The following is a 19709-nucleotide window of genomic DNA, read 5'->3' as shown; positions in this document are numbered from 1 at the left end:
ATCAAGAGAAGCATAGAGTCTAGATCACGTGAGGTAATTATCCCCCCTCTACTCTTCCTTAGTCAGACCTCATCTGGAAGACTGTTTCCAGTTCTGTGCACAACACTTTTTAAAAAAGACATAGACAAACTGGAGCAAGTTCAGAGAAAAGTTACCAAGATGGTAGGTAGTCTGCAAATCATATCCTATGAAGAACGGTTAAATGATCTGGGAATATTTAGCTTGCAAAAAAGAGGGCTGAGAGGAGACTTAATAGCTGTCTACCAATATCTGAGGGGCTGTCACAGTACAGAGGGATCTGCCCTATTCTTATTTGCACAAGGAAAGACTAGAAGCAATGGGATGAAACTGAAAGGGATCAGACACAAATTAGATATTAGAAAAAACTTTCTGACAGTGAGGGTGATCAATGAGTGGAACAGGTTACCACGGGAGGTGGTGAGTTCTTCTTCAATGGAAGTGTTCAAACAAAGCCTGGACAAATATCTGTCTGGGATGATTTAGTGAATCCTGTACTGAGCAGGGGGTTGGGCCAGATGACCCTGGAGGTCCTTTCCAACTCTACCAGTCTATGAATCTATGAGGGATCAGAAAGGTCCAATATTATTGTAAAGTATTCTAGGCCTTTTTTTTAACATAAATGGAAAGACAACCTCTTGAACCCTATTTTTTTGCGCAGGATGTTTCTCCTAGGTCCTGTCAGAGTTGCACTTCAGTAGCCTAGAACATTTGGCTCTATCTCAGGGCACATGGTAAGGAGAAACTTGATATTAAGTTTTTTTGTTTTTTTTTTAAAGCTAAGAATCTTAGCCTTGAATATAGACTGGGATCATAGTTGTAACTACAACACAGCGGGAGTTGCCTAAATGTGCCGCTCTCACTGCAGCTGTCAATTCTGACTGTGTTTCTACAGTCTATAGCTCAGCTTAAATCCCACCTAGAGCTGCAATTTTGCTTTAAGATAAGCCCACAGTCGAAGCTCTTAGTGGGACAGAGCTTAAGATACCGCAAGTTGAAGTGCGCCTCCTCCAGTGAACAAATATGGGGTTGCTGGGAAAGCTGACTGTAACTGCGGGGATACACGGTGAGATCCACAAAAGTGGAACAGCATGGCTAAAGAAGAATAGATAAGAAATAAGTAGGAACAGACTCGCCTAGTGTGGTTGGTGCCATTCATGCACTGTGGGGTGCACCACGACATCTGAACACGTGATTGGCTTTGTATATACACCTCAATAGGTAGAAGGAGGATCCTTTTCTGATATAGACATCAACTCTGGAGAGTGTCAATCACATCTGTCCGTCCAGACCAACGGTCCAGGGTTGACAAAGTTCGGGAAAAAGAAACAAAATGGCAGAAAGTGCTCAAGGACAATCTTTGTGCAGTAAGCAGAAGAAAAAAGGGTAAAACTATAAACTTACTCTACCATGGAGGTGCGCAAGTCCTAGATGGACCTCCGTCAGCTCCCTGTATCCGGAAGAGCAATGATCCATGTGGGTGGTCCAGAAGGCAGGAATATGGGGTACAGTGGACTGTTGTTAATACGGTAGGGTCTATTGGGAATAAAGTATAATGATAATAGTCTTTTTTATAAATTAATTGGTGAAATGTGATAAAATACTAGTATTTAAAAATAAAAAGATATAAATAAAGTACTAAAAACAATTAAAATGATAAAATATTAAAACATCCATAAAAATACAGAGGAATTAATGGAACGTGTTTTGGCGGTATAAACCATACCCTCCTTTCTCAAGCATTCTGTGTGAAAGTCAATGTGCCATGTATATGTAGCTTATGCCAAGATCGCGGGAATAATGGCATGCTAATGTGGCTGGAAGTGACACGCAGCCGGAAGGGACGTGTGACCGGAAGTGATACTCTCTCCCAATGCTGCACTCACAAAACCGGATGTGGGCATGCGTTCCAGTGGGATGAAGCCCCGCTGGTACGGTCCACAGGCCGGAAATGGCTGCTTGGAAATACTAAAGGTGTTTATTACAAGACTTTAACCCGTAGGCACCCTTTAAAGCTTATTAACAAATGTGTCACATGTTTTTCAATTACATGGGTAAACAGTGGCATGGATATGGAAAGTGTATTAAAAATAATTGAACTGAGAAAATAAAAGCCATGCTATTTAGAATATAAAAGAACACTTACCCCCTTATTGAAGTATCTTAATTACCATCATTATTGAAGCACTATTGTATCTGTAAAATGGCAGAAAAGGGATATATACATACATATTAAAACATAATAAAAATATTAAAAACCCATGTGAAGTGATTAGAATAAATTTAATGTTAAAAACAGGATGTGAATACTTGAGAATGGAGGTGTGAGGAAACCCAACAGAGGTTAAAGAAATTTTATAATAAAAAATATCATAATATTTTTTTATCTAAAACACAATCACCAAAAAACCTATAAGCATATAAAAACAATATTTTTTTCAAAATTTGTAAAAGTTTTAAAGTTTTATAAAAATCTAAAAAAATAAATATATAATATAATACAGCTGAAATAGAGGAGGCCCACAGCGTAGATGTTGATATATATTTTCTAATGTCTTGTTTAGGCCATACTAAGGCAGGGTGTTCAAGCGATTAGATCCAATACATCTCTTTTTTTTCGTAATTTCTGGTATTCCCCCACCGGGATTTGTTCTTTTGGGGTAATCTTTATATAGATGAGATTCTTGTTGAGTCAAATTGAGAAATGTCTAGACACGTTACTTTTATTGTAAGTGTTCATAATATTTGATCTATGCTTGTTCACCCTTTCTCGTAGAGCTTGTCTAGTCCAGCCCACATATCTCAAATTGCACAGACATTCTAAGAGATATATTATGTAGCTTGACCTACAATGTAGATGTTGCTGGATCTTAGTCTCCTCACCACTGATTGTAATTGACCTCCTTCTATGGTAAATTTCTGTATAGCACTTACACTTTGACGTTCCGTACCTAAAACCCCCCTTCTCGAATCCCCTATGGACAGTTTTGTTAATCGTTTGCAGAAGGGGGCCAGGATCTTTTTTAGAGTCTTTGCACACTAAAAAATTGTTCTTTGTGTATTGGGTAAAAATCTTTTGAGAAGATTATCACCCTCCAGGATATTCCAATGCCTGTAGAGCAGGGGTCCCCAACTCCAGTCCTCAGGGACCACCAACAGGTCATGTTTTCAGGATATCCTATGGTAAGAACACCTGTGGCAATGTGTGAGGCACCAACAATAATTACATCACCTGTGCAACATTGAGGAAATCCTGAAAACATGACCTGTTGGCGGTCCCTGAGGAATGGAGTTGGGGAACTCTGCTGTAAAGTATGGTTTTGATGTCACTATATTGGGTATTGTATTGGATGATGGAGGCATTGAAATCCTTCATTGTTTTGTCCGAAGCATTTACACTGTTTAAAAGGCAATCTCCTTGGTTGAGAGCTCCTGCTTTCTCATACACTGATTCAATTATAGTCTTGGGATATCCTTTTTCAATAAACCTCTTCCTCAAAATGTTGGATTGGGATCTGAAACTTGACTCATTAGTGCAGTTCCTCCGGACCCTCTTAAATTGGCCATAAGGGATATTCGTTTTTCAACTTCTTAGATGGCAGCTATTCAAATGGCATCAAAGTAGTCATACAAACGTTAATTGATGACATTTTTACATTTTGCACGTCCCTATCGTTAGCAAAAAATATGGTGATTGCTTCTCTAGCAATACCCATTACACGCTACACTCATGGAGAAAAAGATTATCGCTAGAGAGGAATGTCTAATACATGACAGGTGGAAAGGTTTCTCATCTGTCAGAAAAAAATACTTGGGGTATTCCTGTGGTTTTCGCTTTACTTTGCCACATGCACCTGTGAGCATGGACACGTGTAGTGTGTATACCTCATATCTTACAGTTTTTTGCAGAGTACATTTTGTTTGTATATAGGTTCTACTTGAGTATGCATTTTAGTTGCAAACTTGAATTTTCATGCAATTTCACGGTTTGATATAAAGTTCACCTGAAGGTGGTTGTGTGTATAGCATATTAAAGGAATTCAAAAGACCCACCCTGTATATATAAGGTCTCGCAGCTCACAATGCATATCAGAGCCAAACCAAGCCATGAGGAGGAAAGATCTGCCTGTAGAGCTCAGAGACAGGATTGTGTGGAGGCACAGATCTGGAGAAGGCTGCAAAATAATTTCTGCTGCACTGAAAGTTCCCAAGAGCCCAGCGGCTTCCATAATTACTAACTGCAAGAAGTTTGGAATAACCAGGACTCTTCCTAGAGCTGCAGACCCACCAAACTAAGTAATTGGGGGAGAAGTGACTTGATAAGAGAGGTGACTAAGAACCCAATGGTCATTCTGACTGAGCTCCGAGGATCCTGTATGCAGATGGGAGAAACTTCCAAAAGGTCAACCATCACTGCAACCTCCACCAATCTGGACTTTATGGCAGAGTGGCCAGAAAAAAGCCTCTCCTCAGTAAAAGACACATGAAAGACTACCTGGAGTTTGCCAACTAGCACCCAAAGGACTCTCAGACTAAGAATCAAGATTCTCTGGTCTGATGTAACAAAGATTGAACTTCTTGGCCTCAATTCTAGGCATTATATCTGAAGGAAACCAGGCGCTGCTCATCACCTGCCCAATATCATTCCTACAGTGAAACATAGTGGTGGCAGCATCATGCTGTGGGGGTGTTTTTCAGCCCCTGGGACAGCAAGACTGGTCAGGGTTAATGGAAAGCCGAATGGAGCCACATACAGAGATCTTCTTAATGAGAACCTGATCCAGAGTGCAAGGGACCGCAGACTGGGCAGAAGGTTTATCTTCCAACAAGACAATGACCCTGAGTACACCGCTAAGACAACACAGCAGTGGCTTAGGATCAACTCTGTGAATGTCCTTGAGTGGCCCAGCCAGAGACCTGACTTGAACCCAACTAAACATCTCTGGAGAGACCTGAAAATGGCTGTCCACAGACGACCCCCATCCAACCTGACACAGCTTCAGAGGATCTGCAGAGAGGAATGGCAGGAAATCCCCAAATCCAGGTGTGCAAACCTTGTGGCATCAGACCCAAGAAGACTGCAGGCTGTAATCACTGCCAAAGGTGCTTCAACTAAGTACTGAGTACAGGGTGTGAATACTTATGTCAATGCAACATGTTAAAAATCTTTGTAAACTTTTAAAAATGAAAAACTATAATTTTGTTCTCACTTTGTCATTATGGGCTACTGAGGCTGAATGATGGGGAAAACTTGGATTTTTTAAAATTTGCACAAAGCCACAACATAACAAAATGTTTAAAAAAAAAAAAGCGAAAAAGCCTGAAGACTTTCTGGACCCTCTGTATCTCTCTACTATATCATTGTAGCTGTGCTATTAAATTACAGAGTCTCCTATATGTATATGATGGAGTCTGATAGGTATTACGGTTCAGTATGTGGAGTGAACTGTGTTTTCAATATGAGCCCTTAGCAACTTTTTATATGTTATACTAGCTGATATACCCGGCTTCGCCCGAGTTAATTTGGTACTGGTGTTTATCTGGTGTTCACACGGAAAATCTTATCAAGTCGTGGTTACTTTAGAGATACCGAGGAAAAAAATATGTTCACCTTTTTGCATCGTTCTTTGCGTTACCCAGGAAACACTACGTGGAGGTAACCATGCGACGTTTCCTTTAAATAAAATGACATCAGGAAGTGAGAGAATTAGATTACGTGCGTAAAATTTAGACGCTAATTCTTTTGCGTGTAGAATTGAATAATCGAGTTGGGACCCATTAACTTTTCCTATTTATGACATAATCAATGCTCGTGCCAAATTTTAAGTTTCTATGACATCGGGAAGTTGGAGAATTAGAATTGGATTCCGCACGTAAAATTTGGACGCTAATTCTTTTGTGCTAGAATTGAATAATCGAGTTGGGACCTATTAGCTTTTCCTATATATGACATAATCTATGCTTGTGCCAAATTTCATGTTTCTACGACATCGGAAAGTTGGAGAATTAGTGGCGAGTCAGTCATACAGTCAGTCAGTGAGTGAGTCAGTGAGGGCTTTCGTCTATATATAGATATAGATTATTAATATCTATATCTATATGTATATATATATATATACATATATATATATATATGTTCAGCTTGTAATTGGTAGGGACGCTCTAGTTGGGTTTTTTTGCCAATAGGCTGACAAATTGTGAAGCCAATCTTGGACTGCTTTCTTTTATTGTTCCCTTATAGTATTCTTTTCTTGTGTTTCTAACATTAGCAGTTCTAGTGACCACATACCACAGGCACAGCATCCTCCATTGCTCGCAGGCACACTTTCCATCTGTTTTATCTGTAGGCTGATTCAACAAAGGGTTATTTCAAGTGGTGATGGATTAAAGAAATCCACTCCCTAGTGGGAATGATTACTGGTGATGTCATAGGAATACAATCTCCGTTGGGAATGATTAGTGGCTAGTACTTATGTCATGCTGATAAAATCTCCAACACCTGTCTCCGTTTAAAATTCTTCTACTTTGCCAAAAGTTAGTTTTCCTGTCTGTACCTCTGTGAAATCTTGAGAAAGATGAGTAGCAGCAACCTCATCCTCCCCAGTCACCTAGATTGACACCGGGATCGTGACCTCTTGCAGTAGCCAGCCTTGCATTCTTACCAGTATAAATGGGATCGTTAGATAACGCAGCCAAGTAATTCGTTAAATGGTGATTTTATGCTCTCCTGAGGCTTCTTCTAAGTTATTAAACTGTTGCTGGACTCCGAGAAAACATAAACATGACTTATCATTTACAGATCTGTAAAAGTCTCTACTGAGGCGTAACACATGATCATCATCCTCCTACAAGCAAGTTTGGGGAAGTGCGTGCTTCAGCAGAGCAGGATACCAGAATTGGGCTCACATGCCCCCCCCCCCCCCACCAAATCTTGTACTTGAACGCAGGGCTTATTCACACAGGCAATGTTATTGTCCGAGTTTGGCCCAAGTTTGAAACGGACAGAACTAGGACCTGTCAATATTAATGTGTCTGTTCACATTTGTGGGTTTTTTTCTAGACCAGTGGTTTACATAATCGCAGCATATCCTATTCTAGTGTGATTCTTGCACCATTTTGACCAGAAGAGCCGTTCAAGTCCATCTAGATTTTTTTTTTGTTCTACGCGCATGAAAAACTCGCTTGTGTGAATATAGCCCAAGCACTAACCTATACCTGTAAGCGCTCCTCAAAAGCATAACTTCAACTATAGCAGAGTTGAGTTAGGCTAACTGTACGTGGGCAATCATGACATCAGGCCGTGAAACTCATGCGTAATTAGCGCTTGTGTGAAACCGGCCTTAAGGCGTGTTTAGACGGAACGCTTATTGTTCAAAGGAATGAAAGCGAACAATAATCATTCAGTCTAAACGCGAGCCAACGACTGAACAACGAACGATAATCGGTCGCTTCCCATCTGTCGTCCGGTTTCTGCAGGATAAAAAAAAATGGTGTCTATTCACACAAAGCGTTGGATGAGTAGACCCCTCCGCTCCTGATCCATTTGGGAGTGCTGCGTATTTCTCACGTTTTATATATTTACTATGGATACATCCTATATATTTCTGTCTGTTTGTGTCCTTCTCACCTCCATTTACTATCCTTCATTTATTATTTCTTTTAAGTGATTCACCAGTATCATGTGCGACATATTACTGTATCCATAGTGTATATTAGGTTGCTTATATTTGCATCAGAGACAGTTACGGAGTCTGAGAGGGAGTGCTTTATTGGAATGCGAGTTCTCTACCCCCACCCCTCCATCTGAGCCGTTCTGACCAGACTGTTAGGAGGTGTTGGGATCGGTGGATTTGTGTTTATTGCTGCGTTTTAAACTTTTTCTGTTCTCTTTTAAGTTCTATATAGACACTTTACTGTTCTCTATCTTAAAAAGCAACAATTTTTTTTTGAATATGTCATGAGCCCCCTAGTATAAATAGATCAGCTAGTATTACCTTGCATAGTTTAAAACCTTCTTTCTAAAACTTCCTGGAGTCCTTCTCCTCACCTGGGTTATGTGATCCTATTGTGACCATCTGAGATTTACTTGGGTTTATGTGTTCTCAAATTAGGCAGTTTTTCAGTCAGCATAATTCCTTTTGGATGGTCCTTACCTGGACAGGATCTTTAGAGGAAGACAGAAACGTCTATCACAGTTACTGTTGATGACGATTAGAGGCTCCTGTCACACAGTTATAATGAAGGAGATCACAGCACGTCCTCCTGACTCTATAATTATGGTCTGTCGTAGGCAGAGGTGGTACATTCTCTAGCTGCTCATGTGATGATGTGCTAATGCATCATGGGAGTGATAGCACAGCATATTGAAAGAGCAAACAAGCAGAAATCTCAACATGGAGATGGTGCCTGATAAGCATCAGACAGGAGGCTGCACTGCATGGAAGTGACTGCAAAATACATAGGAGATGTCCAGAGAACAACAGGCAATGGCGTGAGGGGTGCAGGGATGGTAAAATCTGTTTTCTCTTGATTGCTTCTTTGTATTACTTTTAGAGAAATCTGATTTAATCTGATCTGGCTCTCTGCTGATATCGAACTTTTTCTTGGTGGAGATCCCAGTGGTCAGACCCTGACAATCCTGATAATAATACATATTTTTAACTATACACCAGAACCCCATATGGTCTGCATAACCCCTTTCATGAGGTTGTCAGGCACTATGTCCTTAGTACCTAGTGATAGATTGCAGAGGTGAGGACGCTTGCCAAGACTCAGCCACATCTATCTCTATCTATTGCTACCACATTAATCAAATGTTCATGCCCTGTTTTGTGACATCTGTATGTCCTATTCGTGTACACAGGAGAACAGATTGAGAATAAATAGCCTTGTAGAAAGATTGTACGATGACTGTAAAAATACATGACCATTATGAACAAGTTTTATTTTTTTTTCCTTTCAGCCTCCAGAGGGTCCATCTTCACTACCTCCATGTTTTCCTGCAGAGACTGCTCAAATTAACCAGGGAGACCTTACTGATGCCCTTATAGATACAGGAAGGAGCAACAAAGAGCACTCAGAAACGGGTATGTACTCTTCATAGTGACGTATCCATCAGCTTTCATTGTGGAAACTGGTCATTCCAAGGCCTGTAACATGTAAAGCAGACAGCTGTGGATTATTGTTGTTCGATTCAAGTGATCTACCGTCTAAACAGTCGAAACAAGGAAACAAATTGGGTGTATTGGAACCAATCCAATCCTTTGATTTCTTACGGGATAAGCAGCGTCTAGCAGATGTTTCACCCCACCCATCCTCGTTAAAATAACAGGCTTGTTTGACTGAGCTAAGTATGTTTGTTATTGCGAGATTTGGAGATGGCAAAGGTATATTGACACGTAGCAGATTTGTTGGTGGTGTGAGCCAACCCTAAAGGCGAGCTCCCTCCATATTTTTTCAGTTCTGCACCGCTTCTTTCAGTTGTGTGATATCCATGCCAATATCCACTTTGACGTATCATCCATGGTGTTCTTTGGTGGCCAGGTCTTATTTTGCCACTGATCTGTCCAAGCATTATAGATTTTTCTAGTGACTCTGCTCGCATTACATGGCCAAAATACCGGGTCTTATGCGATTCAGGACTTCTCTGTTACTCTCACTGTCCAGGGCCCACGCAGCAGCTATCGCCAGCACTACAGCTCCAATGTATCAATCCTCCTTCTATCAGCTTTTTTTTCACAGTCTAGCTTTCATCACACCCATACATGGCCATGGGGAAAGCTATTTTTTTTTTGCACTATACTGCGTTTAGTTGCTATAGCGATTATCGCTCTTTTTCCAGATTTTGTCCATGTTTAGCATCACGCTTCGCCCCCAATGCTATCCTACGTTTTATCTCATAGATTCTCCATCCTGGTGAATTTTTGAACTAAGGAAGATGAAGTCTCTCACGCATTCTATGACCTCCTGGTCGATTTTTAATTTTAATTTGGCCATTTTTTGCGGTTGTCATAATTTTAGTCTTCTTTAAAATTCAGGTAGAGGCCCATTTTTTCACTTTCAGTTACAATCTTGCATATCAGCTACTTCAGACCGGCTTCTGTTTTCAAGCAGAGTTGTGTCATCTGCATAACGGAGATTGTTTATGTTTCTGCCACCTATTCTCACCCCGGTTTCCAATTCGTTTAGGTCCATTTTCCACATGATCACTTTCACATATAAGTTAAACAGGAAGTGTGAGAGGATGCAGCCCTGTCGGATGCCTTTGCTGACTCCTAACCAATCTGTGTCCCCATACTGCATTCTCACAGCAGCTTCTTGATTGGTATAAAGTGATTTTATCAGCTTTACTAGATGCACCGATACGCCCAGTTCTTGTAGGGCGTGATATAGCTTGTGACGGAGATGGATCTTTTCCAGTCGCGTTTCACAATGTCCAATTTCCCTAGACTCATGCCATGCACATTCCATGTTGCTAGTATGGGAGCTTTGGTACAGCGCAGTCATTTCCTTACATCATGAGGTGCATCAGCTTCTGGGCTTCCGAGGGCTCTTCCCCAGTTACGTCATGAGAAAAACCCTAACTACTTGTACTCAGACCTTGTTCTTCCCCAGTTGCATTAAGAGAATCCTTTGATCTGGGGGGACCTGCCATCGGATACCATATCTGAATCATTTGCAAGCTCTTTCATAAGATTTCTAAGGTGAAGTTTTTACAGGGTAGGTAACCAGGTCTTTCCCTAACTCTCCCCATTTATCGGGCTTGGGACCGGCGTTTAGGGATGACTCCTACATGGAAAACAGTTCCATTCACCTGAATGGGATTATTTCTTCTTCGTGCACTCCGTACGCCATTCATAGGAATGGGACCATCACAGAAATGTCTGCAGCACATCTGTCTTGTGAGAATATACAGTACCTAACTGTTGGCCAAATGCTTCTTCGCCAGTATGCACCCCCTAATTATAGACTGGGTTAAGATGTGTTAAAAAGGCCTTCTATGACATGATAGGTTATCCGCACAAAACACTTATTTTTGATATTTGGACTGAGATTGTGAGATTTCCATTTTGATCAGTTGCTTCTCCTCCCCGTTACTGATGTACGTCACTTCAGCACTCATTTTATCATCCTTCCCTTTAAATACAGGAGAGCCGTTTATTCGTCAGAATTCTCCCGTGTCTGTCTACCTATTTCCTGAAGAAGTTCCCTCTGCGCGTCGAATCGCAGCAGTCCATCCATCGCCTCCACCACCGGATTCACATCTATCACAGGAGAGTCTTGGAGGCTCCGATACCAGTGGAGATAGTGAGCTGACAGACACAGATGATTTCTGTATTCTTGATGCCCCTGGGATTGGTGTGCCAGTGAGTATGAAACCTCAAGTCACATGAGACCGTTGGAATTCCTATATGTGTCTGTCTGCAGGATATTGATAGGATGGGTAAATAATTTATAATGTGTCAGTAGCATATCTCTGTTATCTTTCCCAGCCAAAAGATGGAGAACCTGTTGTAAGAAAACTGGTGGATAGCCCAATTTTGGTAAAGGATGGACATTTTTCTCGCCCACTTGGCAGCACTGACTTGCTGAAGCCTCCAGCTAAATTTCCTGTGCCAGAGACACGTATAGTGCTAAGAGAGATCTCTGTCGTATGGCACTTATATGGAGGAAAAGATTTTGGCAGCAGCCGGCCAAACTCTGCAAGGGCGCAGTCACCCAGGTGAGGGCAACTGCTTTGTGTGCAAGTATCTGATGGTTCAACATTAATGTTTTTTGTAGTTCAGTATTTATTGATTTCCCTCAGAATTTTCGTCCGTGCACTCTGCCATAGGATTGCATTAGATAATGCAATCCTATGCAGACAGCCGCAATTTGACCGTGTGAAAACTCGCACGGTAAACAAATCGCGGCATGTCCTATTTCTGTGCAAGCCTCGCAGAGGCCTGCACCGAAACGTCACCGCCGACATGCCGACTCGGCTCGGCTCTGCGCATGTGTGGCTGTGCGCCAGCCTACACATAGCAGTGCAGAGAGAGAAAATGCCGGACAGGTGAGTATAAGGTCAATAGCGGGGCACGGGATCCGACTTGGCCATGTGCAGGCCACCTAAAACCAACGATAAACTGTTCTTCAATTATTTAAATAGCAAAAAGATTAATACTGAAAGTATTGGCCCTTTAATAAATAATGTAGGAAAAATTGTAGAGGATGATGAGTAAAAAGCAAAGCTATTAAATAGCGTTTTCTCCAGTTTTTTTTTACTCAGGAGAATGAAATGTCAGATAAGATGCAGAGTGATAAAATAAACTCTCCACTAAATGTCACCAGTCTAAGGGTGACTACCCACTACAGTTTTTTTTCACTGCGAAATTCGCAGCGTTTTTTTTCCCTGCAGGGGTCTATGGGACTTGTAATGTTAAAACCGCGATTGCGCAAAATTGCGATTTTGCGCGATCGCGGTTTTCACCCTAACCCAGGAAGAAGTGTAGAGCCATCTTAAAAAGATTAAAATGGACAAATTGCCAGGTCCCGATCGCATACACCTCCCAGGTTCTAAGGAAATTAAAGGGGTTGTCCCGCGCCGAAACGGGTTTTTTTTTTTTTCAACCCCCCCCCCGTTCGGCGCGAGACAACCCCGATGCAGGGAGGTAAAGAAAGCTCACCGGAGCGCTTACCTTAATCCCCGCGCTCCGGTGACTTCTCTACTCACCGCTGAAGATGGCCTCTTCCTCCGTGGACCGCAGGGCTTCTGTGCGGTCCACTGCCGATTCCAGCCTCCTGATTGGCTGGAATCGGCACGTGACGGGGCGGAGCTACACGGAGCTACACGGAGCCCCATAGAAGACTGCAGAAGACCCGGACTGCGCAAGCGCGGCTAATTTGGCCATCGGAGGGCGAAAATTAGTCGGCACCATGGAGACGAGGACGCCAGCAACGGAGCAGGTAAGTATAAAACTTTTTATAACTTCTGCATGGCTCATAATTAATGCACAATGTACATTACAAAGTGCATTATTATGGCCATGCAGAAGTGTATAGACCCACTTGCTGCCTCGGGACATCTCCTTTAAGTAATGTGTTACACAGATCCTTGTTTCTTATATTTAAGGACTGTATAGTGACAGGGTCTGCTCCACTGGATCGGTGCATAACCAATGTGGTGCCGATACTCAAAAAGTGGACCTGGAAATTACAGGCCAGTAAGTCTTCTATTGTGGGTAAAATGTTTGAAGGGTTTCTAAGAGACGTTATCCTGGAGTACCTCAAGGAAAATAGCTGTATAACTCCATATCAGCAGGGTTTATGAGAGATCGCTCATGTCAAACCAACCTGATCAGCTTCTACCAGGAGGTAAGTTCTAGACTGGACCGGGGAGTCATTGGATCTCGTGTATCTGGACTTTTCCAAAGCGTTTGATACTGTGCCGCATAAAAGGCTGGTATATAAGATGAGGATGCTTGGTCTGGATGAGAATGTGTGTAAGTGGGTAAGTAACTGGTTAATGATAGAAAGCAGAGGGGGGGTTATACATGGTACATACTCTGATTGGGTCCCTGTTACTAATGGGGTACCAGAGGGGGCAGTACTGGTGGGGGTCACCGTTACTAGTGGGGTACCAGAGGGGGCAGTACTGGTGGGGGTCACCCCCCAGAGCGGCCCCCCAGCAGCGACAGCACCCCCCCAGAGTGGCCCCCCAGCAGTATCTGCCCCCCTTACAGCGCCCCCCCCCCCCCCAGCAATATCTGCCCTGCTTTCAGCGCCATCCCCCCAGCAGTATCTGCCCCCCCCCCCTTACAGCGCCCCCCCTCCTTCCCCCAGGCTTACCTGCCCCCCTTACAGCAGGCCCTCAGCAGTGACTGCCCCCCACGAGACCCATGTACTTACCTCGTGGATGCTCCGCTCCTCCTGTGCCCGGTGTGCCGCCAGCGGCGATTATCTCCGGCGCACACTGTGACGTCAGTGTGTTGCAGGACGCCTCTTTCCCTGGACGCTCCTGCGGAACCAACAGGTAAGAGACGTCAGGGGACGGGAGAGGAGGATCCCGGCTACACACTGACATCAGAGTGTGCGCCGGGATCAGCGCTGCTAGTAGTGTTGGTTAGTGAATACCAGCAGGGAAGTCACGGCCCCTGACGGTATTCATTAACGGGGTGAGCGGCCGCGTGTCAACGACTATGGCTACGCATGTCAGTGCTGACACGTGTGTCATAGGTTCGCCATCACGGGTCTAGAGGAAAGAAGGTTTCATCACCAACATAGAAGGGGATTTTTAACTGTAAGAGCAGTGAGACTGTGGAACTCTGCCTGAGGATGAGATGATGAAGAACTCTATAAAGAGGGGCCTGAATGACTTTCTTGAGCGATACGATATTATATGTTCTAGTTACATCAGAAGAGTCGGTGATCTGGGGATTATTTCAGTTGTCAGAATTGGAGTCAGGAAGGATTTTTTTTTTATTACCTTAAATTAGGAAAATTGGCTTCTACCTCACTGGGGTTTTTGTCTTCCTCCGGATCAACATTGAAGGGTAATGGGCTGAATTGGATGGACGTATGCCTTTTTCAGTCTAACATACAATGTTACTATGGTATTAGTTCTATAATTATCAAATTGCATCAGCTTAACTCTTGTTGACTTGTCATCAGCTGTTCACATTGTAACTACTGGATTGTTGAAACCAGGCGAAAACTTGGATTTCCTTTTAGTTTGCAAAGGGTGAAACCCTCAAAATCCGCTACAAACCTGAGACTCAAAGTAAATGCTGTGAATTTGAAGCTTCACAGTTTGCCATAAAAATAAATTCATGACATTTTCTGATCCGTGTGGATGTGTTTATCTGGTCTTTTAAAGCCCCATTCACTTGCATGGTATTATACTTTGTCGCAGATGTTCGACGCCGTGTTGAATGTAGTCGAATACTCCTTTTCCCTGATAACTCTTGAGCCAAAGTCTGTCCGTTATCTACAAAGCAGTAGGTTTTACAACTGGATGTGTATTCAACAGATCGGGATACAGGTTCCTAGTAAGATTGCGCTAAGAATTATGGCATGTTTGGAGGAGGTAATTGAGAGTCCCGACATCCCGGAGAGCCTGATAGTACACAGGAATCTCTTTGTTAGTAGGCCGTTTTCTGCTGGAAGTTGAGACCAGGAGCGTGTTCCGTATTCCTGGCAGCGGGTCTCCCGCGATTGCTGTATACTCATGCCCTTCAGATCTATATACTGAATCTCTGCAGTTCTGCACGCTGAATTCGCTCTTTGCGGTTGGTCTGAACTAGAGTTAAATGTTTTACCACAAATCTATCACAAAGGCAACAGTAATGTAACGGTTGATCTGTACATTCACCTTGCACATTACATTATACTATTTTATGGTAACGCAGCATTATTTTCTTATTCTGGTCTTCTTTCATAGAGATTGAACTGGTTACATAATTATGCCGGTTGCTACTAGAATCACTGAACGTACTATCAAGGTTCAGATTAACTCGTATAATGAAATGCTTTCCTACATCAGATTACTGCATCATGCTTAGACTAATTCCTAGGAGGTTAATTGCTAGACCATACACTGAGCTTTGTATAGATATGGGAAAATGTGCAGAGTTGTTAATAATGAAGATCCATTTACACGCAAAGATAATCTTTCAAAGGATTGAAAGATTTTAAGTCTTTTTGCATAAAGTGTTAATGGACACTACTGTCCATTAACACTTTATCATTTTAATTTGCATGTAAAAGGGCTTCCGGGAGCTGTTTGCAGAGCCAAGAGTGTGACTAATTATACGCCCTGCTGTGCAAACGGCTGCATTGTTCTCATGGGCGCTGACTGCAATGTAGTTTCCTGCCTCCCGTGGAGAACCCAGCATGCAGTCTGTTGAGAGATGCTTTATCTCTCTGTGGCTGACCATTGGATTTTCAGTTCACCTTAAAATCATCATTCAGACAAAAAAGTGCACGATGCCCGTATGTACATGTAATGATTATCACTCATTTGTGGTAATTTGAACGAAATTTGAGCGATTTAATAGTTACGTGTAAATATCATATAGGAACTCGGTGCAAAACCAGTAGTACCGTGTGTTTGTGACATCACACGGATATTTGTCTCAACGCTTTAATTCATCCAGCATAAAACAACGTTTCAACCATGATATGGTCTTTGACAAAGACCATATCATGGTTGAAACGTTGTTTTATGCTGGATGAATTAAAGCGTTGAGACAAATATCCGTGGATGCTGCTTCTCTTCCATTATATTGGTTCTTACTACTTCCGGTTCTAGTGGATCCAGGACTGGTAAAGAAGTGCGCAGTTTCTTGCCCAGCGGTTTCCTCCCTCTCCATTTTGAGGTTTGGCGTGTGCTGTCGTCTTTTGTTTTCTGGTGGAGTTATTTGTGACATCACACAACATTGACTGTAAGGGCTCATGTCATCGGGCGTATGGGTAAACTGCTGCGGGTGTCCTGCAGTGTTGTACTGGCCTGTTTGATGCCAGCTCTGCTGGCAGAGACTGCGTATGAGCAGCGGGAGTACTGCGCATGACCACGTAACTCACACACGAGGTTGCTTATGAATCACCACCCATATGCAATGTACTGCACCCATATATGCTTCCCATAGAAAAGAATAGGGCTCACGCTGTGTGGTACACTAAGAAATAGAGCATACTGCAATCTATTACTCACACATATCTACACAATGTGTTCACACGCTCATGGGAATGGATCAATGAATGTCCATTTACTTTCACTGACTGACTGTTCACTGCGTCTCACGCGGCCGTACATCGCCTGCGTAATATCCAATGAAAACCCACTCGTGGACATGAGCCCTAAAATTTCATTTAGAGGTGAATCCTTAATGTTTTTCATCATCTAATGGTGGATAGAATGCAACAAGCACAAAATATAAGCAATAAAATTATGCATTTCTTTCTTGTGACAGTATTTTCCCATATTGCGGTCTGCTTGTTCGTGTAGTGCGCTCAGTCATTGCTTTGCTTGCAGAATTAATGATGATTTCTGTATATGTTGATTGCTTTAGGTCTGTAATATTTTTGCTTGGTTTCACAGGACAAGAGCAAGTATGCCCAGTGCCCGTGGTTCCCCATCCCGATGCTCTGTGACAAACCGTCCTCAAAACACTTGGAGAACACAAGGAGGGAACGGCAGGGTTCATGACATTTTAATGGAGATCCAGTTGACCAAAGTTAGCCTTTTTTTATCAGTTTTTTGTTGTTGTAGCATTTCTTAAGGCTCATTACTAGTATATTATATTCCACTGATTGCTAGCCTTGCGATCACCTCACTTGTATGGGCATGTTATGTTGGTCCTATATCTACAAACGGATACTGATCTCATCCCCTTTGGTCATGAACGAAGCATTTGTCTTTTAATATTTTTATAAACTCATCAAATCATCCCTGTTTACTATCTAATAGCTGCATATTATTTTATAGGTGAGCTTCCAGCATGAATCCTATCCAGCACCTTCTGAGCCTGCAGCAGAAAAGCTACAAGTTGATGATGTGGCGGAGGTTCCCCTTGCGCGTCAAGTCTTTATAGTCCAAGAACTGGAGATTAGAGACCGTCTGACCTCTTCTCATATCAACAAGTTTTTGTACCTGTACACTAGTGAAAAGATGCCAAGGAGGGCTCACTCAAATATGGTACAAGAAGGGGGAACGAGAAAGCTTTGGCTACAGAATGGCTGTGCGAAGGGGACAGGATTAAAATTCAAAAATATTCAAATATTCATAATTAGGAAAATAGAGTCATTAGACTTAACATGTTACCAGTTTTGAAAACTTTTCCAAAGTTTCAGTGCAAGAACTGGAATACAATAAAGTCTTGCATTGTAATGCAGTAGCTTTGTATACACTAGATGAGATACTTTGTGAAAAGCTTATTTTTCGTTAAAATACCATATCTTCTCAAATGAAAAGAACGCCGTGTGATGCCATACTGATTATGCCAAAGCTCATTTTGCAAGTATTATACTGGTAACAGAAACTGCCAATCTTTTATAGACTGGAAGTAGTAAAAGGAGTTGTATCACAATTGACTTTTATGATCTATCCATTAGATAGTTAATCAAAGTATGATCGTTAGGGGTCTCACTGCTGACACCCACTGATCCTGAGAACAGGGGTCCCGTATCCCCGTTTTTGTTACTGTGGACTCGCTGCAGCCACCCAGTTACTTTAGATTGATTGGAGTAGGGATTACGCATGCCCTCTGCTGCTCCATTCGTTTCAGTGAGGCTGAAGGAAATATCAGAGTACAAGTCCTCCTCTCTCTCCACCAGCTCCAATAAGAATGGAAGGAGCTGCGGCGCGCATGCTCAACTGCCACTACTTTCATTTTCCTTCTCGCTGTGGGAGGTGCAGTGATCCCACAGTGAAGAGAGGGGGACACGGGACCCTCTGTTCTCGGGATCAGTGGGAGCCTCAGCAGTGAGACCCCCAATGATCAAACTATTATCACCTCTCTTATGGATAGGTAATGATAGTCGATTGTGAGACAACCACTTTAAGATGTCAATCACTATAATCAGCTGTGTTTGGCTTAAGATCATTTGTGTTCTGTCTGTAATGTGATTGACCATACTCTTCATCTACCCAGTTGCATTATATGTTCCTTTTATGTGATTTAGTTAAAAACATGCAGTTTAACTTTAAGAGCTTTAGTTTATACTTACTATTCTTTTGTCATTTATCTTTAAGCTTACTATAAAAGCCCTCCATGTGCGTCCCGAGTCAGGTTTAGGGGGACCTGAGTGCTGCCTTCGAATGTCTTTAATGCCACTTCGCCTAAATATTGATCAGGTTGGTATGATATCCATGTCTAATTTTGTAGGTTGCAGAGGTGCCTCCATCTCCCAGCCATTTGTGTAAAAGCTTGAAAAAATGTCTGCATGTCAGAAGCTTTGATTGGTGGTGGGTTCAGGTTCTGAAACCCCTCCTTATTGATGAAATGAAGTAACAGTAATGCTTAGCCGGGGACTGTGCTCCCTTAGCTGTGATCAGCTTTGCTTGGATCTCCTCATCAGTGGATACTTTGGATCTGTGCACCACTTTGCTCATGTCTCTCAAGACACCGATCACAGCTGAAGGGGCTCACAGCACTCAGTTGAGCTCCTCTGCTCCTTTATTTTGGCAGTCAGGACTTGAACCCCCATGTGACATGTCAGAGGTCTTTAAACTGTTACTTTTTAAAGGGGTTGTACCAAAATGTAAAAAATCGGTGAGGATGTAACTGCGGGGTTCCCCACCAAACCCAAGAACAGGGCTTCTTATAGTCCTCACAAGAATAGAGCGGAGGACATGCATGCATGTGGCCAATCCATTTATTTAATTGACAATGTCCTAAATTTGCAAGTACGAGCACTCGGCAATCTCCAACGCTGTCATTAAAATGAAAAGAATGATGGCGCCCATGCATGCCCTCTGCTCCATTTATGAAGCTACCATTGGGCCAACTTTAGATTTTTGGTACAACCTCTGTCAGTACCCTTCCTAATTTTGTATTTCTGCAGGACGCTCTCTTCTTCCTGAAAGACTTCTTCACCAGTTTAGCCTCCGGTATTCAGCCTGTGGTTGCTTTGGAGCTTGGTTCAGATGGTGAGTGCATTAGTTTTCACAAGAAATACAATTACAAATTGTGTTCCCTTTTACTAAGATCTCT

General features: G+C 42.5%; 1 protein-coding gene across 1 annotated transcript in view; it reads left to right on the top strand.

Moving 5' to 3' along the window:
- The window catches only part of ATG2A (autophagy related 2A), a 105524-nt gene that overhangs the window by 74097 nt on the left and 11718 nt on the right, over window positions 1–19709 (top strand). Inside the window, exons 29-35 of the mRNA XM_066582931.1 lie at window positions 8981–9104; window positions 11167–11384; window positions 11511–11740; window positions 17096–17231; window positions 17483–17692; window positions 18749–18850; window positions 19561–19645. Of these exons, the coding sequence (XP_066439028.1) occupies window positions 8981–9104; window positions 11167–11384; window positions 11511–11740; window positions 17096–17231; window positions 17483–17692; window positions 18749–18850; window positions 19561–19645 (1105 nt within the window). The remainder of the gene's footprint in view (window positions 1–8980; window positions 9105–11166; window positions 11385–11510; window positions 11741–17095; window positions 17232–17482; window positions 17693–18748; window positions 18851–19560; window positions 19646–19709) is intronic.

The sequence above is a fragment of the Eleutherodactylus coqui genome, chromosome 11 (assembly GCF_035609145.1).
Source record: "Eleutherodactylus coqui strain aEleCoq1 chromosome 11, aEleCoq1.hap1, whole genome shotgun sequence".
In the NCBI taxonomy this organism is placed as follows: Eukaryota; Metazoa; Chordata; class Amphibia; order Anura; family Eleutherodactylidae; genus Eleutherodactylus; species Eleutherodactylus coqui.
The sequence above is the reverse complement of the archived record's forward strand: the minus strand, read 5'-3'. Positions and strand labels throughout refer to the sequence as shown.